Source organism: Mustelus asterias, chromosome 8 (genome assembly GCF_964213995.1).
Source record: "Mustelus asterias chromosome 8, sMusAst1.hap1.1, whole genome shotgun sequence".
Lineage (NCBI taxonomy): Eukaryota > Metazoa > Chordata > Chondrichthyes > Carcharhiniformes > Triakidae > Mustelus > Mustelus asterias.
Window position 1 is genome coordinate 49,570,229 of NC_135808.1, and position 27,303 is coordinate 49,597,531.

Consider the following 27,303-nt stretch of genomic DNA (forward strand, 5'->3'; position numbering starts at 1 on the left):
TCCCCTGACTTTTCCCATACTCTTTCACATTGTTTCTATTCAAATCATCATCTAATGCCCTCTTGAATGCCTCGATTGAAGCTACCTCCACCTCGCCTCCAGGCAAAACATTCCAGACCCCAACCACTTGTGTGAAAATGTTTTTCCCATATCACAACTGGTTCTTTTGGAAATCACGTTAGATCTGTGCCCACTTGTTTTTGATCCTATTATGAACAAGAACAATATCTCCCTATTTACTCTGCCCAGCCCCCTCATGATTTTGAACATTTCTATCAAACCTCCCCATGGCCGCCTTCTCTCCAAGGAGAACAGTCCCAACCCTCCAATCTGTTCTCATAACTGAAGTTTCTCATCTCTGGAACCATTCTTATAAACCTCTTCTGCACTCTCCAAAGTGTTCACATCCTTCCTATAGTGTGTACACGCATTCCAGCTGAGATCTAACTAGTGTCTTGTATAAGTTATGCATAACCTTCTTGTTCTTGTACTCTGTGTTCCTTTTAATAAAAGCCCAGGATTGTGTGCATAATTAACTGCTCTCTCCAGGTGGCCTGCCACCTTCAATGATCTATGTGCATATACACTCAGGTCCCTCTGCTCCTGTATCCCTTTTAGAATATTATCCTTTATTTTATTTTGTCGGCCCATGTTGTTCCTACCAAAATGCATCACCTCACACTTCTCCACATTGAACTTCATCTATCAACTTGTCTATTGTTCCCAGGAGCAGGCTGAGGTTAATTTTGGGTTTAAAATCGGAGGTTTTTTTCAAAACCGGAAGTCAGGCCAGGAGTGGCCAGGGGAAGTTTTTGGAGGGTTTAAAAGTGCACCAAAGTATACAGCGGGCAGCATCGTAGCGGGCAGCAGAGTGAGTGGGAAGTTGAGTGAGCTGTCAGGGCTTTGGCTCACAGTGCTTGGACGAGCAGGGGTGAGTTTTTGTTTCCTTACACTCTTATTAACTTTTCACTGTCTTACTTGACATAAAGTGTCCAGTATGAGTGTGAAACCAATGTGTTGTTCCCAGTGTAGGATGTGGGAGGTCCTGGAGGCATCTGGCCTCCCGGACATCCACATCTGTGAGGGGTGTGTCGAGCTGCGGTTCCTGAGAGACCGTGTTAGGGAGCTGGAACTACAACTCGAGGATCTTAGGCTGATGAGGGAGAATGAGGAGGTGATAGACAAGAGCTATCATCAGGTGGTCACACCAGGGCCACGGGAAGAGGCCAAGTGGGTGACGGCCAGGAAGGGTAAGGCTAGGGTGGTTGAGAGCACCCCGGTGGATTTGCCCCTGCACAACAAGTACTCCTGCTTGAGTACTGCTGGGGGGGACAGCCCGCCTGGGGGAAGCAGCAGTGGCCGTGTCTCCGCAGTGGAGTCCAGCCCTGTAACTCAGAGGGCTAAGGAAAAGAGGAGGAAGGCGGTATTAATCGGGGACTCGATGGTGAAGGGGACAGACAGGCGTTTCTGCGGAGGTAGGCGGGATTCTCGCATGGTGGTCTGCCTCCCTGGGGCCGGGATCCAGGATGTCACTAGTCGCGTCCCGGAAATCCTGAGGTGGGAGGGAGAGGAGCCTGAGGTAGCGGTACATATTGGTACCGCTGATGTGGGTAGGAAGGGAGAAGGGGTCATGAAAAGGGAGTACAGGGAATTAGGGAGACAGCTGAGAAAGAGGAAAGCAAAGGTAGTAATCTCAGGATTACTGCCTGTGCCACGGGAAGGTGAGGGCAGGAATGGAGTGAGGTGGAGGATGAATGTGTGGCTGAGGGACTGGTGCAGGGGGCAGGGATTCAGGTTCCTGGACCATTGGGACCTCTTTAGGGGCAGGGGTGATCTGTATACAAAAAACGGGTGGAACTTGAATCACACGGGGACCAATATCCTGGCCGGTAGGTTGGCTAAGGCTACTGGGGAGAATTTAAACTAGATAGGTTGGGGGGAGGGGAGCTAGAAGAGTTGACTAGGATCAAGGAACTAATTGATGGGGGGGAGGATGCAGGGGTAAGGGGAATTACAAAATTAATGGTAGAGGAGAGGGTGCAAGTGAATGAAGGCGGTAATTTAGATAAGGGAGTAGAGGGAGACGGTGTTCGCGACTCATCAAAGCGGGTCCAGATAAAAGCTGGAATAAGGACACTTTGCCTGAATGCACGAAGCATTCGGAACAAGGTGAATGAGTTGATGGTGCAAATCAGCACAAGTGGGTACGATCGAGTGGCCATTACAGAAACGTGGCTGAAAGGTGACCAGGACTGGGAGATGAATATCCAGGGGTATCAGGCGTTTAGGAAGAATAGACAGGAAGGAAAAGGTGGTGGGGTCGCGCTATTAATAAGAGATAATATCAGGGTAGTACTGAGGGATGACATAGGCTCTGAGGAACAAAACGTGGAATCGTTATGGGTAGAGATGAGGAATAGTAGAGGGAGAAAGACACTAGTAGGTGTGGTATATAGGCCCCCAAATAATAATGTTGAGGTAGGGAGGGCTGTAAACAAGCAGATAAGGGATGCGTGTAAAAACGGAACGGCAATAATCATGGGGGACTTCAACATGCACATTGACTGGCAGACTCAAGTCGGTAAGGGTGGAATGGAGGAAGAGTTCTTAGAATGCTGTCGGGATAGTTTCCTTGAACAGCATGTTACGGAACCGACGAGGGAACGAGCTATTTTGGATCTGGTATTGTGTAACGAGGTAGGTAGAATTAAGGATCTTATTGTGAAGGACTCTCTTGGGTCTAGTGACCACAATATGGTCGAATTTCTGATTCAGATGGAAGAGGAGAAAGTTTGGTCTCAAACCAGTGTCCTCTGTTTGAACAGAGGGAAATATGATAGGATGAGGGATGAATTGGCTAAGGTAGACTGGGAGAGCAGGCTGGCAGGTAGGATAGCTGAGGAACAGTGGAGGATTTTTAAGGAGATCCTTTTCAGTTCTCAGCAAAAATATATTCCAGCAAAAAACAAGGATTGTAAGAAAAGGGAGAACCAGCCGTGGATAACGAAGGAAATAAAGGAGAGTATTAAAATAAAAACAGCTGCGTACAGAGTGGCCAAAAATAGTGGAGAAACAAGTGATTGGGAAAAATTTAAGAAACAACAAAGAGAGACTAAGAAAGCGATAAAGAAAGGAAGGATAGACTATGAAGCTAGGCTAGCAATTAATATAAAAAATGATAGTAAAAGTTTTTATAAATATATAAAAAGGAATAGAGTGGCTAGAGTGAATGTTGGACCCTTGGAGGACGAGAGGGGGGAGATAATAGTGGGAAATGAGGATATGGCTGAGTCTTTAAATAAGTTTTTTGTGTCGGTCTTCACGGTGGAGGACACAAATAGTTTGCCAAATATTAACGATAGAGGGTTGGCAGCAGGAGAAATACTTAATACAATTAATGTTACCAGAGAGGCAGTGCTGGGTAGACTAATGGGACTGAAGGTGGACAAGTCCCCGGGTCCGGATGGAATGCATCCCAGGGTATTGAAAGAAATGTCAGAGGTAATAGTGGATGCGTTAGTGATTATTTATCAAAACTCGTTGCATTCTGGGGTAGTGCCGGTTGATTGGAAAACGGCTAATGTTACGCCGCTGTTTAAAAAAGGAAGGAGACAAAAGGCGGGTAACTATAGGCCGGTCAGCTTAACGTCTGTAGTAGGGAAAATGCTGGAATCCATTATTAAAGAGGAGATAGCAGGGCATCTGGATAGAAATGGTTCGATCAATCAGACGCAGCATGGATTCATGAGGGGAAAGTCGTGCTTGACGAACATGTTGGATTTTTATGAAGATGTGACGAGGGCGGTTGATGGAGGAGAACCGGTGGATGCGGTGTTTTTGGATTTCCAAAAGGCGTTTGATAAGGTGCCCCATAAAAGGCTGCTGAAGAAGATTAGGGCACACGGAGTTGGGGGTAGTGTGTTAAAGTGGATTGGGGACTGGCTATCCGACAGGAAGCAAAGAGTCGGAATAAATGGGTGTTTTTCTGGTTGGAGGAAGGTAACTAGTGGCGTGCCGCAGGGATCGGTACTCGGGCCGCAACTGTTTACCATTTATATAGATGATCTGGAGGAGGGGACGGAGTGTAGGGTAACGAAGTTTGCAGACGACACAAAGATAAGTGGAAAAGTGAATCGTGTGGAGGACGGAGAAGATCTGCAGAGAGATTTGGACAGGCTGAGTGAGTGGGCGAGGATATGGCAAATGGAGTATAACGTTGATAAATGCGAGGTTATACACTTTGGAGGAAATAATAACAAATGGGATTACTATCTCAATGGAAACAAATTAAAACATGCTACCGTGCAAAGGGACCTGGGGGTCCTTGTGCATGAGACGCAAAAGCCCAGTCTGCAGGTACAACAGGTGATCAAGAAGGCAAATGGGATGTTGGCCTATATTGCGAGGGGGATAGAATATAAAAGCAGGGATGTCTTGATGCACCTGTACAGGGCATTGGTGAGGCCGCAGCTGGAATACTGTGTGCAGTATTGGTCCCCTTTATATGAGGAAGGATATATTGGCATTGGAGGGAGTGCAGAGAAGGTTGACCAGGTTGATACCGGAGATGAGGGGTTTGGATTATGAGGAGAGGCTGAGGAGATTGGGTTTGTACTCGTTGGAGTTTAGAAGGATGAGGGGGGATCTTATGGAGACTTATAAGATAATGCGGGGGCTGATAGGGTGGAGGCGGAGAGATTCTTTCCACTTAGTAAGGAAGTTAAAACTAGAGGACACAGCCTCAAAATAAAGGGGGATCGGTTTAAGACAGAGTTGAGGAGGAACTTCTTCTCCCAGAGGGTGGTGAATCTCTGGAATTCTCTGCCCACTGTGGTGGTGGAGGCTACCTCGCTGAATATGTTTAAAGCGCGGATGGATGGATTCCTGATCGGTAAGGGAATTAAGGGTTATGGGGATCAGGCGGGTAAGTGGTACTGATCCACGTCAGATCAGCCATGATCTTATTGAATGGCGGGGCAGGCTCGAGGGGCTAGATGGCCTACTCCTGCTCCTATTTCTTATGTTCTTATGTCCTTTTGAAGTTCTACACTGTCCTTCTCGCAATTTACAATATTTCCAAGTTTTGTATCATCTACAAACTTTGAAACTGTCCCATGCATACCAAGATCTAGATCATTAATATATATCAGGAAAAGCAAGAGTCCCAATACCGACCTCTGGGGAACATCACTACAAAACTACTTCTAGCCCAAAAAATATCCACTGACCGTTACTCTCTGCTTCCTATTATTCAGCCAATTTTTTATCTGCGTTGCTACTATCCCTTTTATTCCATGAGCAATATGTCTGGCACTGTATCGAATGCTTTTTGAAAGTCCATGGGTGGAATATTAGACCCGGGCGGAATATTAGACCCAGGCGGACGCCTGACATGTCCCATCGCCTCCCGTCACAACCCCCTCTGTGGCACACCCCTGCACATCCCACCTCATTTCCAAGAACCAGGTCCAACAGTGCATCCTTTCTTGTTGGCTATTGCTCATCCCTAATTTCCCCTTGAGAAAGAAGGTGGTGGTGAGCTGCTGACTTTTCCCATGGACTACAGTCCATGTGGCGTGTTTGCACATTTGCACATTGGTCACCTAGTTACAGGAAGGATGTAAATAAGATTGAAAGAGTGCAGAGAAGGTTCACAAGGATGTTGCCGGGACTTGAGAAGCTGAGTTACAGAGAGAGATTGAATAGGTTGGGACTTTATTCCCTGGAGCGTAGAAGATTGAGAGGAGATTTGATAGAGGTGTATAAGATTTTGATGGGTATAGATAGAGTGAATGCAAGCGGGCTTTTTCCGCTGAGGCTGGGGGAGAAAAAAAACCAGAGGGCATGGGTTAAGGGTGAAAGGAGAAAAGTTTAAAGGGAATATTAGGGGGGGCTTCTTCACGCAGAGAGTGGTGGGAGTGTGGAATGAGCTGCCGGATAAAGTGGTAAATGCGGGGTCACTTTTAACATTTAAGAAAAACTTGGACGGGTTCATGGATGAGAGGGGTGTGGAGGGATATGGTCCAAGTGCAGGTCAGTGGGACTAGGCATAAAATGGTTCGGCACAGACAAGAAGGGCCAAAAGGCCTGTTTCTGAGCTGTAATTTTCTATGGTTGGACTGGACATATATTGCTGTAGAAAATTCTCCTGAACACAATTTAGGAACTTTACACTAACACTGTCCCAATCTACATTCGGGCAATTAAAGTCTCCCTTTATAACTACTCAATGTTTGCATATTTCCCAAATTTCTGTGCAGATTTGTTCTTCTCCACACGGGGTGGCACAGTGGTTAGCACTGCTGCCTCAGCGCTCGGAACCCGGGTTCAATTCTGGCCTTGGGTCACTGTCTGTGTGGAGTTTGCACATTCTCCCCGTGTCTGCGTGGGTTTCCTCCCACAGTCCAAAGATGTGCGGGTTAGGTGGATTGACCATGCTAAATTGACCCTTATGTCACGGGGGATTAGCAGGGTAAATGTGGGGTTATGGGAATAGGGCCTGGGTGGGATTGTGGTCGGTGCAGACTCGATGGGCTGAATGGCACTGTAGGGATTCTATGATCCTTCTCACTGGTTAACAGTCTATAGATTATACCAAGCAATGTAATTGCACCCTTTTTGTTCCTTAGCTCCAGCCAAATTGATTCTGTCTTTGAACCCTCAGGGACACCCTGTTTCTCCAACACTGCAATGCTCCCCATAACCAATACCATCACCCCTCCACATTGTCTTCCTTTCCTATCCTTTTCGAACACCTTGTATCCAGGGATATTTAATACCCAGTCCTGCCTTTCCATGAATCAGGTCTCTGTTATTACTACATCATATTTCCACAATGCAATCTGTGCCTGTGACTCACCAATCTTATTTACTATACGCCTTATATTTGCACACACGCACAGTAGATGTCATTATTTTCTCCCTTACTCAACTCCTCCACCTATTAAGTTACTATTTTCTATACTAGTGCTATCTGTCTCTCCCAGTATTTTGTGCATTCTTGTTTTCCTCTGTAACATTCTTTCTTGGTTCCCACACACCCTGCCGAGTTTAAAGCCCTTCCGACAGCACTAGCAAAATGCCCCACAAGGAACTCAGTCCCAGCTCTGTTCAGGTGCAACCTGTCCAACTTGTACATGTGCCATCTTCTCCAGAGCCAATCCCAGTGTTCCAGAAATCTGAGTTCCTCCCTCCTGCACTACCTTTCCAGCCACACATTTATCTACCCTAACCTCCTATTTCCGTACTCGCGCGTGGCACTGGGAGTAATCCGGAGATGACAAAATTTGAGGTCCTACTTGCTAATTTTCAACCTAGCTCCCTAAATTTTGATTTTGGTACCAATGTGGACCACGACCTGAGGCTGTTCACCCTCCCCCAGAAGAATGTCCTGAAGCTGCTCCTTATTATAGAACAAAGAAAATTGCAGCAGAGGAACAGGCTCTTCAGCCCTCCAAACCTGCACCAATCACGCTGCCCGACTGAACTAAAACCCCTTATCCTTCCGGGGACCATATCCCTCTATTCCCATCTTATTCATGTATTTGTTAAGACGCCCCTTAAAGTCACTATCGTATCTGCTTCCACTACCTCCCCCGGCAGCGAGTTCCAGGCACCCACCAGCCTCTGTGTAAAAAAGACTTGTCCCGTACATCTTTAAACTTTGCACCTTAAACCTATGACCCCTGGTAATTGATTCTTCCACTCTAGGAAAAAGCTTCTGACTGTTCACCCTGTCAATGCCCCTCATAATCTTTTAGACTTCTATCAGGTTGCCTCTCAACCTCCATCATTCCAGTGAGAACAAACCGAGTTTCTCCAACCTCTCCTCATAGCTAATGTCCTCCATTCCAGGCAATATTCTGGTAAATCTTTTCTGTACCCTCTCCAGAGCCTCCACATCCTTCCGGTAGTGTGGCGACCAGAATTGAACATTATATTCCAAGTGCGGCCTAAGGTTCTATAAAGCTGCGACATGACTTGCCAATTTTTAAACTCGGTGCCCCGGCCGATGAAGGCAAGCATGCCGTATGCCTTCTTGACTACCTTCTCCACCTGCGTTTCAACTTTCAGTGAACTGTACACCCAGATCCCTCTGCCTATCAATTCTCTTAAGGGTTCTGCATTTACTGTATATTTCCCATTTGTATTAGACCCTCAAATGCATCACCTCACATTTGTCCGGATTAACCCCTTCTGCCATCTCTCCGCCCAAGTCTCCAACCAATCTATATCCTGCTGTATTCTCTGACAGTCCTCATTGCTGTCCGCAATTCCACCAATCTTTGTGTTGTCTGCAAAGTTACTAATCAAACCAGTTACATTTTCCTCCAAATCATTTATATAGATATTACAAACAGCATTCGGATTCGTGAAGGGCAAGTCGTGCCTCACAAATTTGATAGAATTTTTTGAGGAGGTAACTAAGTGTGTTGATGAAGGTAGGGCAGTTGATGTCATAGACATGGATTTTAGTAAGGCGTTTGATAAGGTCCCCCATGGTTGGCTTATGATGAAAGTGAGGAGGTGTGGGATAGAGGGAAAGTTGGCCGATTGGATAGGTAACTGGCTGTCTGATCGAAGACAGAGGGTGGCAGTCGATGGAAAATTTTCGGATTGGAGGCAGGTTGCTAGCGGAGTGCCGCAGGGATCAGTGCTTGGTCCTCTGCTCTTTGTGATTTTTATTAATGACTTAGAGGAGGGGGCTGAAGGGTGGATCAGTAAATTTGCTGATGACACCAAGATTGGTGGAGTAGTGGATGAGGTGGAGGGCTGTTGTAGGCTGCAAAAAGACATAGATAGGATGCAAAAAGCTGGGCTGAAAAATGGCAAATGGAGTTTAACCCTGATAAATGTGAGGTGATTCATTTTGGTAGGACTAATTTAAATGTGGATTACAGGGTCAAAGGTAGGGTTCTGAAGACTGTGGGGGAACAGAGAGATCTTGGGGTTCATATCCACAGATCTCTAAAGGTTGCCACCCAAGTGGATAGAGCTATGAAGAAGGCCTATAGTGTGTTAGCTTTTATTAACAGGGGGTTGGAGTTTAAGAGCCGTGGGGTTATGCTGCACTGTACAGGACCTTGGTGAGACCACATTTGGAATATTGTGTGCAGTTCTGGTCACCTCACTATAAGAAGGATGTGGAAGCGCTGGAAAGAGTGCAGAGGAGATTTACCAGGATGCTGCCTGGTTTGGAGGGTAGGTCTTATGAGGAAAGGTTGAGGGAGCTAGGGCTGTTCTCTCTAGAGCGGAGGAGGCTGAGGGGAGACTTAATAGCGGTTTATAAAATGATGAAGGGGATAGATAGAGTGAACGTTCAAAGACTATTTCCTCGGGTGGATGGAGCTATTACAAGGGGGCATAACTATAGGGTTCGTGGTGGGAGATACAGGAAGGATATCAGAGGTAGGTTCTTTACGCAGAGAGTGGTTGGGGTGTGGAATGGACTGCCTGCAGTGATAGTGGAGTCAGACACTTTAGGAACATTTAAGCGGTTATTGGATAGGCACATGGAGCACACCAGGATGATAGGGAGTGGGATAGCTTGATCTTGGTTTCAGATAAAGCTCGGCACAACATCGTGGGCCGAAGGGCCTGTTCTGTGCTGTACTGTTCTATGTTCTATGTTCTAGCAAAGGTCCCAGCATTGATCCCTGAGGAATGCCACCAGTCTCAGCCCTCCATTCAGAAACGCATCCTTCCATTGCTACCCTCTGTCTTCTATGACCAAGCCAGTTTTGTATCCATCGTGCCAGCTCACCAGTGATCCTGTGCGACTTCACCTTCGGTACCAGTCTGTCATGAGGGACCTTGCCAAAGGCCTTACTGAAATCCATGTAGACAATATCCACTGCCCTTCCCTGTAGCCAGCAAAGATAGAAAGATTTTTCTCAAGGCCCAGCAATTTCCTCCCTTGCCTCTCTCAATATTCTGGGGTATACCTCATCAGGCCCTGGGGGCTTGTCGACCTTAATGTTTCTCAAGACCCCCAATACCTTCTCCTTTTTGATCTCAACATGACCCAAACAATCTGCACACCCTTCCCCAGACTTATCATCCACCAAGTTCTTCTTTGCTGAATACTGACGCGAAATACTCATTTAATACCTCGCCCGTTGCCTCTGCCTCCACGCATAGATTCCCTCCCCTGTCCTTGAGTGGATCAACCTTCTCCCTGGCTACCCTCTTGTTCTTTATATATGTATAAAAAGCCTTGGGATTTTCCTTAATCCTGCTGGCCAGTGACATTGCGACCCCTTTTAGCCCTCCTGGCTCCTTATAATATGTATATATAAATGATTTGGAGGAAAATGTAACTGGTTTGATTAGTAACTTTGCGGACGACACAAAGATTGGTGGAATTGCGGACAGCAATGAGGACCGTCAGAATACAGCAGGATATAGATCGGTTGGAGACTTGGGTGGAGAGATGGCAGATGGGGTTTAATCCGGACAAATGTGAGGTGATGCATTTTGGAAGGTCTAATACAGATAGGAAATATACAGTAAATGGCAGAACCCTTAAGAGAATTGATAGGCAGAGGGACACAGGTCACTGAAAGTGGCAATGCAGGTGGAGAAGGTAGTCAAGAAGGCATATCGCATGCTTAAGTTTCTTTCTATGTTCCTTCTATTCCTCACTTGCTTCGTGTGTTCCTGCCTCCTAGCCTTGACAAATGCTTCTTTTTTATTTTTGACTAGGCTCTTGATACTTCTCATTTTCCAAGGTTCCTGAAACTTGTCACACTTATCCTTCATCCTTACAGGAGTGTGCCAGTCCTGAATTACACTTGAAAGCCTCCCACATGCCAGATGTTGATTTGCCCTCAAACATCTGCCCCCAATCTACCTTCTTTAGTTCCTGCCTAATATTGTTGTAATTAGCCTTCCCCCAATTTAGCGCCTTCCCCCAATTTAGCACCTTCACCTGAGGACTACACTTATCTTTATGCATCATAGAAACATAGAACATAGAAAGATAGAAAAACTACAGCACAATACAGGCCCTTCAGCCCACAAAGTTGTGTCGAACATGTCCCTACCTTAGCGATTACTAGGCTTACCTATAACCCTCTATCTTACTAAGTTCCATGTACCTATCTAAAAGTCTCTTAAAAGACCCTATCGAATCCGCCTCCTCCACCGTTGCTGGCAGCCCATTCCACGCACCCACCATCCTCTGAGTGAAAAACTTACCCCTGACATCTCCTCTGTACCTACTCCCTTGCACCTTAAACCTGTGTCCTCTTGTGGCAACCATTTCAGCCCTGGGAAAAAGCCTCTGACTACCCACTCGATCAATACCTCTCAACATCTTATACATCAGTACCTTAAAGCTTACTGAATTGTGGTCACTGTTCCCGAACTTCTCCCCTACTGAAAGGCCGACCACCTGGCCAGGCTCATTCCCTAATAACGGCCCCAGTGCGGCTCCTTTCCTAGTTGGACTACCTACTACTGTTTCAAGAAGCCCTCCTGGATGCACCCTACAAACACCCCTAGCACTAAGTGAGTCCCAATCAATATGGGGGAAGTTAAAATCACCCACCACAACAATCCTGTTACCTTGCCAAAATCTGCCTACATATCATAGAGTCATAGAAACCCTACAGTACAGAAAGAGGCCATTTGGCCCATCGAGTCTGCACCAACCACAATCCCACCCAGGCCCTACCCCCATATCCCTACATATTTTACCCACTAATCCCTCTAACCTGCACATCTCAGGACACTAAGGGGCAATTTTAGCATGGCCAATCAACCTAACCCGCACGTCTTTGGAATGTGGGAGGAAACCGGAGCACCCGGAGGAAACCCACGCAGACACGAGGAGAATGTGCAAACTCCACACAGACAGTGACCTAAGCCGGGAATCGAACCCAGGTCCCTGGAGCTGTGAAGCAGCAGTGCCAACCACTGTGCTACCGTGCCGCCCATCTGTTCCTCTATCTCCCGCTGGCTGTTGGGAGGCCAATAGTAAACCCCCATTATTTTCTACATTACAATAGGAACCGTACTTCAAAAATGCATAATTGGCTGGAAAATGCTCAGAGATGTCCTCAAGTTATGAAGGATGCTATTATTAAATGCAAGTATTTCTTTCTGTAAATCAGCTGAAACCCTCAATTAGATTTCAGCCATTCTAAGGTATTTATCAGTTCTGACCGTATCCATGTGTGAATGTGTTATAAACTATTGTCAAGTTGTATGTTTTACTGAAATCTCTTTGTTTTGCCAGACCTTTACTACCCTCATCACTCTTCAGGATCTGTGACTCCATACGTGCCACAGTACAGACGGACGAGCAATGTAACAGAAGCTCCAATGGCCCCTTCCACCCTTCAGTACCAGGACCATTACCCAGCCTACATTTCAGAGAGGATGGGAAGTTCTCAGTACTCCAACCCTCAGCAGTACCCGCTGACACAGCCGGTGTCAGGAATGTACCCACCACATTATGCTGGTCGCCGGGTGTACCACCCTCCACAATCCTACACGAGGGAGGATATGCGAAACAGCCCCATACCAGTCGATATGCCATCTGCAGTCACCAACTACATCACAGAGCCCAGGGAACGCTATGCTCCTGAAAACTATTACACTGTGAGCCCTCACCCCAACCAGATTAGGCCACCTTTCAGGGTAAGTCCTGATTGTCAAGCTTTGAGTCTGCTTTGAGCCACTTGTTTCATGTGTTCTGTGCGATCGCAACAGGGTTTTTCTTGCTATCGATCTATTCTGTGCTGTCAGAGATCATCAGGGCGCACCTTGTAGGACCTGACTAGTCGTCACCATCCTGTTTGTGGCCAAATACTGCCTAATGTATATGGGAAAAGCACTGGGAGATTACTCTTGAGTTGTCCCTTGGGCTGATGGAGCTGGTCTCTTGCCTGTTGCAGACCCCCTCTCCCTTCTCAGTTGCACTGCTGTGCAGCTAAACAATGGGAGGCAAAGATTGCCAACATCCTGACGGTTCATTAATGGAGTTAGAGGCAGAGCTGGGCTGATCTGTTTTGTAACACAGGCTTAACAACAAGTGAAATTTTCACAATATACATTAATGATTTGGAAGAAGGAACTGAAGGCACTGTTGCTAAGTTTGCAGATGATACAAAGATATAGAAACATAGAAAAACTACAGCACAAACAGGCCCTTCGGCCCGCAAGTTGTGCCGAACACATACCTACATTCTAGACCTACCTATAACCCTCCATCCTATTAAGCTCCATGTACTCATCCAGGAGTCTCTTGAAAGACCCTATTGAGTTTGCCTCCACCACCACTGACGGCAGCCGATTCCACTCTCCCACCACCCTCTGAAAAACTTACCCCTAACATCTCCCCTGTACCTACCCCCCAGCACCCTAAACCTGTGTCCTCTCGTAGCAGACATTTCCACCCTGGGAAAAAGCCTCTGAGAGTCCACCCGATCTATGCCTCTCAACATCTTATACACCTCTATTAGGTCTCCTCTCATCCTTTGTCTCTCCAAGGAGAAAAGACCGAGCTCCCTCAGCCTATCCTCATAAGGCATGCCACTCAATCCAGGCAACATCCTTGTAAATCTCCTCTGCACCCTTTCAATCTTTTCCACATCCTTCTTGTAGTGAGGCGACCAGAACTGAGCACAGTACTCCAAGTGGGGTCTGACGAAGGTCTTATATAGCTGCATCATTATCCCCGGACTCCTAAACTCAATCCCTCGATTGATAAAGGCCAGCACACCATACGCCTTCTTAACCACCTCCTCCACTAGCGGGGCCGATTTTAGAGTCCTATGGACCCGGACCCCAAGGTCCTTCTGATCCTCTACAGTACTAAGTGTCTTTCCCTTCATATTGTACTCCTTCATCCCATTTGACCTACCAAACTGGACCACTACGCATTTATCTGGGTTGAAGTCCATCTGCCACTTGTCCGCCCAGTCTTGCATCCTATCTATGTCCCTCTGTAACTTCTGACATCCCTCCAGACTATCCACCAACTTTTGTGTCGTCGGCAAACTTACCAACCCATCCCTCCGCTTCCTCATCCAGGTCATTTATGAAAATGACAAACAGCAAGGGTCAGCAAGGGTCCCAGAACAGATCCCTGGGACAGGTAGTATTGAGGAAGCAGGGGGCTGCAGAAGGACTTGGACAGGTTAGGAGAGTGGACAAAGAAGTGGCAGATGGAATACAATGTGGAAAAGTGTGAGATTATGTACTTTGGAAGGAGGAATGGAGGAATAGACTATTTTCTAAATGGAGAAATGCTTAGGAAATCAGAAGCACAAAGGGATTTGGGAGTCCTTGTTCAAGATTCTCTTGAGGTTAACATGAAGGTTCAATTGGCAGTTAGGAAGGGAAATGCAACGTTAGCATTCATGTCGAGAATACAAGAGCAGGGATGTACTCCTGAGGCTGTATAAGGATCTGGTCAGACCCCATTTGGAGTATTGTGAGCAGTTTTGGGCTCCATATCTAAGGAAGGATGTGCTGGCCTTGGAAAGAGTCCAGAAGAGGTTCACAAAAATGATCCCTGGAATGAAGAGCTTGTCTATGAGGAACAGTTGAGGACTCTGGGTCTGTACTCGGAGTTTAGAAGGAAGAGGGGGGATCTTATTGCAACTTACAGGATACTGCGAGGCCTGGATTCAGTGGACGTGGAGAGGATGTTCCCACTAGTAGGGAAAACTAGAACCAGAGGGCACAATCTCAGGCTAAAGGGACGATCCTTTAAAACAGATGAGGAATTTCTTCAACCAGAGAGTGGTGAATCTGTGGAAGTCTTTGCCGCAGAAGGCTGTGGAGGCCGGGTCATTGAGTGTCTTTAAGACAGAGATAGATAGGTTCTTGATTAATGAGGGGATCAGGGGTTATGGGGAAAAGGCAGGAGAATGGGGATGAGAAAAATATCAGCCATGATTGACTGGCGGAGCAGACCCGATGGGCCGAGTGGCCTAAATTCTGCTCCTATGTCTTATGGTGTTATGGAAATACTGAGGCATTTCGACTTGTGCATTGCATTCTAACCATGTCCCCTGTCCTGTTCCAAACCGGACCAGAATTTCCTTCCTTCAAGGTATCACTCTGTCTATTCCAAACCAGTCTCGGAATTGCCTTTCATCTAGTTGTCCCTGCCTGCTATTCTGGAATAGTCCCAAATTTCATAAAACTGTAACAAGTACAAGAAGGTTAATGGAAAGGTAAGGCTGATGTGAAACAAAAAGAAATTTCAGGAAGACTGAAGATTTGTGGGATATACTAATGGGACTTTGTTCCACTTGAAGATTGCATTCGTGAGAATGGAAGAGTAGAAGAGGAAAGGCGGGAGTAATTTGATAACATAGTTTCAGATAAGATGTGCAGAGAATCAGAAGAGTAGCCAGATAGAGAAGTCACTGCGTCCTAAATGGGTGCAAACTGGAATGATGAGAGTTTCTGGGTATTACCTATCAGCCTGGAGGTTGATAATATTCTGCTGAAGGAGGGAATAAACTAGAGAATTGCAGAAATGTCAGCCTAATGAGTATTAAATAGTCTGGGACAAAATGAATGCTGTCCTAAAATGACACAGGTTAATTAAAGATTGGGGTTGGATGAGTCAAGCCTGACAGGAAGTAATGGAGTGCATTGATAAAGAAGTGTAACACCAGTTCTAGCTGCTTTTGGTTTGAGAAGGTGCTGCATGGGAGACTTGTTTCTAAAATAAAGACACATGGCATTAAGGGGAATGGAGCAGTCCTGGCAGAGAGTTGGTCAAAGAACAGTAAACAGAGTAGCGGTGAATATATTAGTTATAGATGGGAGGGGTATAAATGATGGTGCTTACAGTGATCAGCTTTGGGGTTATTGCCGTTCTCAATATTCATGACTTGGGGACCTAGACTCAAAATCTGTACCGGACGAGTAATAGTGATTTTGTGGTTAAAGTGAAGAGTAAGCAGCTTCAGGACCGTTAGCAAATTGAGCAAATACATGTTGGGTGATGGTTAATGCAGAGAAATGTGAGGCTGATCATTTTGGATCAAATGAGAAGAGGAAATGTGCACTGCAGCAGCAGATTTAGGGACTCCTACATGCAAATTGTTAAGAGTGAGGAAGGAGGAACTGTGGAGCGTGAGATGATTAACAAATGGAATGGTGGGCTTTTATAGATAGGGATGTTGTACCTTAGGTAGGAATTAAGGATACCAGAGTTAAGCAGCTTTCATAGTACAGGGAAACAGATGGGGTAGACTATTCCACCTTTCTAACCTGCTCCGCCATTCAATAAGATCATGGCTGATCTGATTTAGGCCTCAGTTCCACCTCCCCTCCCCCAACCCAAAACCCTGGACTCTGTTGTCGGTCAGAAATCTAACTCCGCCTCAAATATGTAATAAGGACCCAGCCTTCACGACTGTCTGGGGAAGAGGATTCCTCAGTCTAACGACCATCTGAGAGAAAATCTTTCTCCTCATCTCAGCCTCAAATGGGAAACCCGTCATCCTTAGACTGTTCCCCTTGTCCTCAACCCTTCCCCACACACGTTGAGTGTTAGCATGGTGCCTGTGCCCAGTTCAATTGACCTTCCACACACCTGCACTCTCCAGTTAGTTCCTGGACAGCGAACAGGAGCTAGAACTCTGGGATGCTGACTGGTGCTGCTACATTAGCCTCCTTTCACCCTCTCTCATTAGCATTAGCTCCTATTCCATTCTCCTCGATTTACTTGGCTAGCTTTTCCTTAAATGCATCAATGCTAGTCATCTCAACTACTACCTTTGGTAGTCAGTCCCAGCTCTCAGTACTCTCTGGGTAAAGGTTTCTCTTATAGAAGTAATTGTTTGATTGTACTGTTTCCTTCCAGGACCCTCATAGTAGAGTTCTCCAACACCAACACCAACCTCAACCTCAGCCAAGCCTGGACTATCTTCACCGGCGTCGGAAAGAGTTAATGGCCCAGCTGGAGGAGCGGAAGACCATTTCTCCACCACCCTTCCCTCCGAACGCAGCACTGCCATCTTCCTTTGTCGACGTTTCCCCTGAGGTACTTGAAAACTTCTCCTGTTCTTCACCAGGAATACATTATCAGCAGAGCCTGGCAATGAACAGCAGTCACTGTCAAGGGCAGGCCAGGTACTCGGGTTTGGCTATGAAAGCTAGGAGGTTGTATGTGTCAAACTCGCATCAGGAAAGAAAAATTATGTAGTGAAATTAACAGTGACATCCAGACCAGTGCCCAGCTCATCCAATTAGCATCACTTATTCACACTCTCTCAATGATCCAGTCCAATTATTGATACAGCCCCAATCAGTGATCCAGCCCAATTCTTGGCTGTCTGCCAATCAGTGACCCAGCCCAGTTATTGGCTGCCTGCCAATCAGTAACTCCGCCCAGTTATTGGCTCTCTCCCAATGATTCACTTCTGTCTGACAGGAATCTGCCTCTGTGTAATATTCAATTTAATCATAGAATCCCTACAGTGCAGAAGGAGGCCATTTGGCCCATCGAGTCTACACCGACCCTCTGACAGACAGAACATTCTACATAGGTCCACCCACCGTCCTATCCCGGAAACCCCACGTATTGACCATGCTAATTCCCCTAACCTACACATCCTGAGATACTAAGGGGCAATTTACCATGGCCAATCCACCTAACCTGCACTTCTTTGGACTGTGGGAGGAAACGGGAGCACCCGGAGGAAGCCCACACAGACACAGGGAGAACGTGCAAGCTCAACACAGTCACCCAAGACCGGAGATGAACCTGGGTCCCTGGAGCTGAGAGGCAGCAGTGCTAACCACTGTTACACCCTGCCGCCCCTAAACTCTGTCATTGCACCAGATGTACTCTGATTACAAATTCTGTTTCCTGTCTACATTTCATAAGTCAATTTTACACCGTTAGTGTGTAAATCATTGAGCTGCTATTGGGTTCAGTGGGCGTACTAACTGCTTGTTGTAAATTTTCTTGTGCAGTATTCTGATGAAGACCTGAAAGCAGTCAAGAAGTACAAAGACCATGAGTACACCGCTCAATACTCACCCTGGTCTTGCGACACTATTGGTTCCTACATTGGCAGCCAGAATGCACAACCCAAAGATGTTATGCCTTCCAGTGGCATGGAGATGAATGTAAGGCATGCTGTTGCGTCGGTTTACTGAAATACATTGTAAATAATGGCACTAAATAGCTCGTTGAGTGAGCTGTTCCAATGAGGAGCCGGCTCAAAAGCATGAGGTTAGATACAGAGTAAAACTCCCTCTACACTATCAAACATTCCCAGGACAGATACAGCACAGAGTTAGATACAGGGTCAAGTCCTCTCTACGCTGTCTCCATCAAATAAGAACAAAGAAAGTTAGAAACAACTCCGCAGGTTCCACTATCTGCAGTAATTTGCTTTTGAATAAAAAAATAAAGTTGTCTTTACAACGTGCATTAACTTCAGAACAGTGAAGTATTTTGGCCCTGTCATTGGTAACAGCACCTGATCTTTTTAATTTGAGTGTTTAGTGCTACGTTGTAGGCAGTTTAATGATGAGTGGGCACATGGTCTTGAAGAAGTTGGCTCTGGTCCAAAGTTGGCACATATTGGCCCTTTCCCAAATACAGAGAGAGAGAAGAAAGGTACCCCTCAGTCACAACCCTAGAGGTGAAAGGGAGAGTACTGACTAACCACACTATCCAGTTCCCACTGGTGTCACTGTTTGCAAAACATTCAGCCCAAGGACACTGGGAAGGGCAGTGATAGGGCCATGTCGTTCGACCAGGCAGGAGTGTGTGTTGACTCTGTGCTGGGCTTGTTTCACATGCCCTTAAGAACAGTGAATCATTGACAGTCGCCAATGATTATACATTGCTGTTCTCTGAACTGAGAGTACAGGTGGTAATCAGACACTGGAGACAAATGTCTTGTACTGTGTGTAATCCTTCCTACCTGTTTTAGTATACCAATGGTATGTTCTGCAAAAAGGTTTCCCCTTCCCTCCCAAACACTCTTTATTTAGCTGTACTCAAGTCATCTCAAGTTTGAAATGAGTCTGTCATTAATAATAAGAGATGGTGCCAGGGCTCCAGTAATAGTGATGGTGGTGAAATCATTTGCTTTCACGTTCAGCTTTGACCAGGCAATTTTGATGTGGAGAAGACCAAAACATGGAAGCATAAATATAAGATTGTCACTAATAAACCCAATAGGGAATTCAGGAGAAATTCCTTCACCTAAGGTGACAGAGGCAAGTAAAACAGATGCTTTTAAGGTTAAGCTGGATAAGGCCATGAGAGAAAAAGGATTGAGTATAGCATGGATAGAGAATTGGCTGACTGATTGATAGAGTCGGGATAAGAGGGGCATTTTCAGGAAGGCAATGCATAACCAGTGGAGCGCCACAGGGAACAGTGCTGGGGTCATAATTATTCTCAAATGACTTGGACGACGGAAATGAATGTACTATTGCCAAGTTTGTGGATAACACATAAATAGATGGGAAGACAAGTGGTGAGGATGAAACAAAGAGTTTACAGAAGGAAACCAAAAGAGAAAATGCTGGAAAATCTGAGCAGATCTGGCAGCATCTGTAGAGAGAAAAGAGCTGACATAGGGTCATCTGGACTCGAAACGTCTTCTCTCCTTACAGATGCTGCCAGACCTGCTGAGATTTTCCAGCATTTGCTCTTTTGCTTTCAGATTCCAATATCCGCAGTGTGTTTTTATCCAATTGACAGAAGGATATAGACAGGTTAAGTGAGTGGGCAAAATCTTGGCAGATGGAATATAATGTAGGAAAATGTGAAGTTATGCACTTTGGTAGGAAAAATAAAGAAGCTGAATATTATTTAAATTGAAAAAGCTGCAGCACCGAGGGATTTGATGGTCTTTGTGCGTAAATCACAAAAAGCTAGCGTGCAAGTTCAGCAGGTAATAGAGAAAGCAAATGGAATGGCCTTCATTTCAACGGGATATAAAAATAGGGAAGTCTTGCTAAAACTACAGAAGGTACTAGTTGGACCACATTTGCAATATTCTCTGTGTGGAGTTTGCATGTTCTCCCCATGTCTGTGTGGGTTTCCTCCCACAGTCCAAAGATGTGTAGGTTAGGTGGACTGGCCGTGGTAAATGAGGTTATGATGATAGGGCAAGGCGAGGGAGGTGGTGGCCTGGTTAAAATGCTCTTTCAGAGAGTTGGTGCAGACTCGATGAGCCGAATAGCTGCCACATGCACTGTAGGGATTCTATGGAACAGTTTTGGTCCCCTCATCTAAGGGAAGCAGTGCAGAGGAGGTTCACTAGGTTGATCCCAGGTATGGAGAGATTTACTTATGAGGAGAAGTTGAGTATGTTGGGACTGTACCCCATTGGAGTTTAAAAGAATGAGAGTGATCTTATTGAAATATATAAGATTCTCAGGGGGCTTGACAGGGTAGATGCTGTGAGGTTGTTTCCCCTTGTGGGAGAGTCTGAGACCAGAGGACATAATCTCAGAGTAAGGAGTCACCCATTTAAGTCAGAGATGAGGAAGGATTTCTTTTCTGAGGATAGTGAATCTATGGAATTCCTCACCACAGAGGGTTGTAGAAGCTGGGTCATTAAGTATGTTCAAGGCTAAGATAGATAGATATGTTCAAGGCTAAGATAGATAGATTTTTAATTGGCAAAGGAATCAAGCATTATTGGGGTAAGGTGGGGAAATGGGGTTGTGGATCATCGCATCAGATCAGTCATGATTTTATTGAATGGTGAAGCAGACTTGATGGGCTAAGTGGCCTATTTCTGCTCCTACATTTCTGGTAAGTGGAAGGATATGTTGATAGGGTGGGAGGAGGCTGCTGTGGATTGTAAAGACTAGCATAAATCTAATGACTGGCCTATGTTGCAGTTTTTTCAATGTTTATGGGCTGGTGAACAGAAAGACCTGGCTCTGGAAAGCTCAAAGCAGGACGATACAATACGACAAGCCCTGTGATCTGACTGAACCCACTCGGGAAAAAGATTTGGAAACGTGTCAAAATGATAACAGTTGTGTGTGCAGTTGCTCCCAAATGGAATTGAGCTCTTCCAATTGGGTTGTGAGCCTTAACCCACTGCCTGGCCACACTGAGGAATATGCAGACAAACCTGGAACATGGCAACCCAAGAGCTTCCCTGTGTTGGTAGACAGAGCAATGCAGCAGCCGAGTGGCAATTAGTTAGTTGAAGGCCAGAATGGTTTGCCATTGCTGAGGGAATGCTGTAACGCAAGTAGGAAATGGGCAGCATTTGAAAGCCATGTTGATGCAAAGATGGGATCACGAATCTACTCTGTTACTCATGAGCTGCATGTTTTTTGACAGAATGTTGACAATAAGGGCCTACGGGAGCAGCTCATCAATCTGGATCTTCAGAGGAGGGCAGCTGACAGCAAGGAGGAGGACCCCATCATACCTTTCGGGGAGTTACCAACGGTTTCCAAATTTGGTGCCATTTCTCGCACCTCCAAAACCAGCTATCAGACAACAGGGCCGGTGCAGGCTGTGGCCTCACAAGGCATTGCCACCAAGCCCATCAGTGTCTCAGGTAAAAGCAATGAACAAGCTGTGCTACAACAACTACTGGCAGCAGTTAACCAACTGTGCAATGGACAGAAACTCCATCCTGGACATTCCTCTCTCTGATAGATACTCCATCCTGGACATTCCCCGTCACTGACAGATACTCACTCCATTCCCGGATATTCCCCGTCACTGACGGATACTCACTCCATCCCAGATATTCCCCATCACTGACAGATACTCCATCCCGGATATTCCCCGTCACTGACAGATACTCCATCCCGGATATTCCTCGTCACTGGTGGATACTCATTCCTGGATATTCCCCGTCGCTGACGGATACTTGCTCCATCTAGATCTTTCCCATCACTGACAAATACTAACTCCATCCTTGATAGCCCCCTCACTGACGGATACTCCATTCTGATATTGCCCTCACTAACAGATACTCCATTCTGGTCATTTCTGTCACTAACAGATACTCATTCCATCCTTGTTCACCTATCACGAGTTGTTTGTGAATAATATAATGAAGGTACTTCCTGGGGCGGCACAGTGGTTAGCACTGCTGCTTCACAGCGCCAGGCGCTCGGGTTCGATTCCCGGCTTGGGTCACTCTGTGTGAAGTTTGCACATTCTCCCCGTGTCTGTGTAGGTTTCCTCCGGATGCTCCGGTTTTCTCCCACAGTCCAAAGATGTGCAGGTTAGGTGAATTGGCCATGCTAAATTCTCCCTCAGTATACCTGAACGGGTGCCAGAGTGTGGCACTGGGAGATTTTCACAGTAACTTCATTGCAGTGTGAATGTAAGCCTTCTTGTGACTAATAAATAAACTTCTAACTTTATTTTTCCCTGACACACTGATATAACTCTCCCTCCACAGGAGTGTGAACAGTCACAAATAAATCTGCTGTTAAGTAATAAGAAATGAATTCAGTCAGAGATTTACAGCATGAAAACAGGCCATTCGGCCCAACTTGTCCATGCTGCCCAGTTTTTACCACTAAACCAATCCCAATTGCCTGCATTTGGCCCATATCCCTCTATACCCATCTTACCCATGTAACTGACTAAATACTTTTTATAAGACAAAATTGTACCCACTTCTACTACTGCCTTCTGTCACTCCAGTAAGTTGAATTAACAGATAGAGGGTGGGCTCTATTTAACATAGAATTTGGTGCAGTTATAACCTGTATTTATCTATCCCCCTCAAAACCAAAAGCTTCCCTTGTTAAGTGCTGAGGGTTAAGCTCCACCTATGCAGTTAAGCAACAGTGTTCCAACAGAAGAGGTAGGAGACAAACTAAAAGAAAAGGCTTACACACAAACAAATAAAAACCAGTGGACAGGAACAAAAAAAATTGAAAAAGTTAAGAACATGTTGGCCTTTATTTCAAGAGGATTGGAATACAGCAACTTAACATTAGTGTAGGAAAAGGGAGGAAGTGATGCTTCAGTTGTACAGCGCCTTGGTCAAACGTGCTCAGATTTTAGCATTGTACTTCAGCAAGGATGTAGTGGAAATGGAGGTGGTGCAGTGCAGATTCACCAGAATGACATCAGGGCTAAAAGGGTTACACACACTTAGCTTGTGGTCCTGCGAGTTTAGATGCTGAAAGGAGGATTTGATCAAGGGGTTTAAAATGATGAGTAGAAAAAATATGGCAAATATAGAGAAACCATCGTTAAATGGATCCAAACCAGATAGTGAAGAATGAAACTAGACACAGATCCTTTCCTTGGTAATAGGTTTAGTTATATTGCAGCATTAGATATCTCTGCCTTCTACTTACCAACATGCTTTCTTCTCGCGTATCTTCAGACCCACCTTTTTCCCCATTTGGAGGATAATGGAGGTGGCTGATTATCAGCCCAGTGAATCACATCATGAACATTCCTTCTGTGGCCAACAATTCCTGCTGAAGGACTTGAGCCTGGAGATTCTGGCCCAGAGGTAGTGAATCATATCAGTCCCTTTTTATACACACTTTTAATTACCAAGAAAAATAAACTAATGAACAAAATGAATAGCCCCTTAAAGTGGCACTGTAACAAAAAAGATTTGTAGTTCCCCAGCTGCTGTCATGGGCTTTGATCTTTTGCCTCCTGGTCATTAGTACAGGTCTCTGGATTTCTAGTCTAACAATGTAACCACTCTGGTGCTATTCTGGTCAGTGCCTTTTTATACTCTTGAACAATTATATAAATTAATTACTAAACTAATTGAAAGCCCCTTAAAGGGATACTGTGACAAAAAAAACTTTAAGGAAAATTATTAATTAAAATAATGTTCTTGGGTCTGATGATGATCACTCCAGCTCCTGCAGGTCCTGTTGGTCGAGGAAGGCCTCGAGTGTAACGGCGCTCACACTGCATGCTCCCCCTTATGGAGCACTCGGGCGCAAATGTTACTACAGAATAGGAGCAGAGAGTCAGGCCTAACAACCTCTCCACAGCCCACTGCCAGTCCCTTCCTTTATGCTTTGTTGAGTATACCAATTAAACAAATTAACTAATACAAATTAACTGGTTGACAGCCCCTCAAATGGGCACTGAGATAGAATCAAAACATATAAACTCTTTGCATACTCTTTTCAAAACCAAAGCATAAACTAATCAACTCATTGAAAGCCTCTGTAAGGGACAACAAAATGTCAATTTGATTTATTAAAATCAAATTAAAATGTTGGGTTTCCGGGGCCAGTGATGTACTCCAGCCCCCTGCGGTGCTCGCTGGTCACAAATGCCTCAAATCTAGTCCCTTTTCATATGCTTTTAATAAAAGCAATACTGAATTAAACAAAAATAGACAGGACGATAGCCCCTGTTGGAGCACTGTAACTAAAATAAAACATCCAAAAGGAAACTTAACTAATTAAATGAAAATGTTGCGGAAGGTAGTCCCTTTGTATGTGCTCATGAAATTTAATCAATACCTTCCACCTGTTTATCTTTAACCTTAATAATACAATTAACATAACACTTTAACCACTGTTAACCACTGTTCCTGGTGTGAGTATCCAGAACACGGAGACACAATATTAGAATTGGGGCTAGGCTCCTCAGACGTGTGACTGGGTAGCACTTTGTTTCACACAATGGAAATCTGGATACAAATATTGTAGATGTTGGGAGTCATTGCAACTTCCCAGACCAAGATGGGCAGATTTTTAAGTACGAATGTCATGAGGTGCAGAGATGAAGCACGCCAATAGTGTCATTACAGATCAACGATGACCTTCCTGAAATGTAGAACAAGCTTGAGGGACTGAATGGTCTCTGCGCAGGTTGTTCCAGAGGTTGACCCAGCCTCGAGCAGCTGTGCTGCCCAAAGCTAATAAAGACATTCCAGTTGAGCTATTACAGTTATGTGGAGCTAAAAGGGTTGATTGGTACATGACATCAATACAGCCTCCAAGTGGGTAGCAGTCACTAAAGTGCACACCCTCACAGAACAGGCTCCTGTCAGCCCATTGAATCGAAAATAAGCTGTAGTCTTTTTTTCACCATTCCGCAGTATGTTGGCTAAAACAGCTGAAAGTACGAATGAAGTTTTTGCTCTAAACTTGCCGTGTATTCTACTGCAGATTACAATCCATATGGAAACCACAGCAGTTGGACAAACTCACCAGTCTCCTATTCGTCACACCAAACCATGCATCCTCAGGGACATTTCATCGAAAGGTAAAAACTACTCGACCTCTTGCAAAACTTGGCATCCTCAACCCCCTCCTCTCCAGTCTTAGGTCAGTAACAAGCACACACTATACTCAGAAAATGGTGCAAACATTACACTCTCAACCACAGGGAGTGGTTGGAGTGAATATTAAAGATAATTTAAAAGGAAGCTGGAGAGACACATTAGTATGGAAGGAATAGAAGGATAAATTGATGGGGTTAGATGAAGAAAGTTAGTTGAAAGCTCATGCGGCCTAGCTTAGACTGGTTTGGATAAATAACCTGCTTGGATTCTCTAAATATGTTGTGTAATTCAATGAAGCTTGATGTGAGGCTTTAAACAGACGGATATCTCCTTCACATTCGGAAGGACTCTGTTGGGCATTATCCCGACCAGTGTGTGCATGTCTGAGTCAGGAAGCTGACTCCAAAACTTAGCAACTCTAACAGGGCATGTTCCTCACTGCCAGAAAAGCAGGAACTGTATCCCAGTGAGAGTCAGCACCTTCGGCAGAGGAGGGGGATAATTGGATTGTGTTTTTAAGTGCACAGATGTTTACTTAGTAATGAATGTTTTTACCACAACCCAGAGAGAGATTGAGCATGCAGGAAATCACTGCCTCAGGAAAACATCCCGTTCCCCAAATGCCTCCTACAGACAGAGAACAACTGAGGTTGGAGTTGCAACAAGTCAACCAGCAGATCAGCCAACAGAACCAGCTCCGAGGAATTGAGGTATCTATATGACTCCAACCTCCTTACTGTCTTACATGTCTTAATGAGAAATAAGGCTGAAGGGGTATGGTAGCAGGACAGATATGGGGTTAATTCAGGTTAACGGGGTGGAGAGGGGAAGGGGTTAACGGGGTGGAGAGGGGAAGGGGTTAACGGGGTGGAGAGGGGAAGGGGTTAACGGGGTGGAGAGGGGAAGGGGTTAACGGGGTGGAGAGGGGAAGGGGTTAACGGGGTGGAGAGGGGAAGGGGTTAACGGGGTGGAGAGGGGAAGGGGTTAACGGGGTGGAGAGGGGAAGGGGTTAACGGGGTGGAGAGGGGAAGGGGTTAACGGGGTGGAGAGGGGAAGGGGTTAACGGGGTGGAGAGGGGAAGGGGTTAACGGGGTGGAGAGGGGAAGGGGTTAACGGGGTGGAGAGGGGAAGGGGTTAACGGGGTGGAGAGGGGAAGGGGTTAACGGGGTGGAGAGGGGAAGGGGTTAACGGGGTGGAGAGGGGAAGGGGTTAATGGGGTTGGAGCATAAGCAAGGCAAAGACCAAAGTGGGGAACTTCCTGCGCTGTTCTGGGAGCCTCTCTTTGCCCTTAGGGGAGAGAAATGGAGAATCTGAGAGAGTTTGTGACATTGACAACTGAAGGCACGCCCACCAGTGGTAGAGCACTTTAAAACTGGGATGTACAGGAGAGGTGTAGATAATATCTTGGAGGGTTATAGGATAGGGGAAAGTTAGAGTTCGAAAGGAGCAAGGCCATGGAGTAATTTGAAAAGAAGGTGAAGAATTTAAAGGTGTTGCTGGATGGCGAGAGGTCTGTGAGCACGGGGGGTGATGGATGAATGGGAGTTGGTGTGAGTTTGGGATGAGCACAAGTTTAAGGAGGGTACAACGAGGATTGTATTGGAATGGTCAAGTCTGAAGGCTCTCACTGATCTGTACGCGTTTTTTCTTTCTCATGCTCCAGCCTGCTAATAGTCCAGTGCTGCTGCAGCGAGAGGTCACCAGCCAAGCACAGCAGCAGCACACTTCATGGCCCAGCCTAGTGTCCAGCGAGCAACTGAGCTTGGAGCTGCACCAGGTGGAGAGGGAGATTGGCAAGAGGAAGTATGAGCTGGAGACGGTAAGTGTTGGCTGAGGAGACTCCATGGAGAGGTTTCAGCCAAGTCACCACTTACACTAAACTGTCTAATTGTCATTCTAATTAAGTTCAATTACCACAAGAGAGACATACACGTTACATGAAGCAGCCTTATTTCTGGATTGAATCCCCTTTATGCCAGTGAGTAACCCTCCCTGGTATGTGATTGAAGCTGACTCTTGGATTGAAACAACCTCGAGGAATCCCCTTTGCTGTGCAACTCTCTCCTTGCTATCCTTTCTCCCCCACTTTCTC

At 45.8% G+C, this 27,303-nt stretch overlaps 1 protein-coding gene across 13 annotated transcripts in view; it reads left to right on the forward strand.

Annotated features, from left to right (window-relative positions):
• The window catches only part of LOC144497128 (roquin-1-like), a 180,095-nt gene that overhangs the window by 138,922 nt on the left and 13,870 nt on the right, over window positions 1-27,303 (forward strand). For all 13 annotated transcript variants that reach the window (XM_078217931.1, XM_078217929.1, XM_078217932.1 and 10 more), the window contains 7 exons: window positions 12,242-12,645; window positions 16,838-17,017; window positions 17,953-18,108; window positions 21,308-21,530; window positions 25,096-25,192; window positions 25,777-25,921; window positions 26,875-27,030. In XM_078217931.1, the coding sequence (XP_078074057.1) occupies window positions 12,242-12,645; window positions 16,838-17,017; window positions 17,953-18,108; window positions 21,308-21,530; window positions 25,096-25,192; window positions 25,777-25,921; window positions 26,875-27,030 (1,361 nt within the window). The remainder of the gene's footprint in view (window positions 1-12,241; window positions 12,646-16,837; window positions 17,018-17,952; window positions 18,109-21,307; window positions 21,531-25,095; window positions 25,193-25,776; window positions 25,922-26,874; window positions 27,031-27,303) is intronic.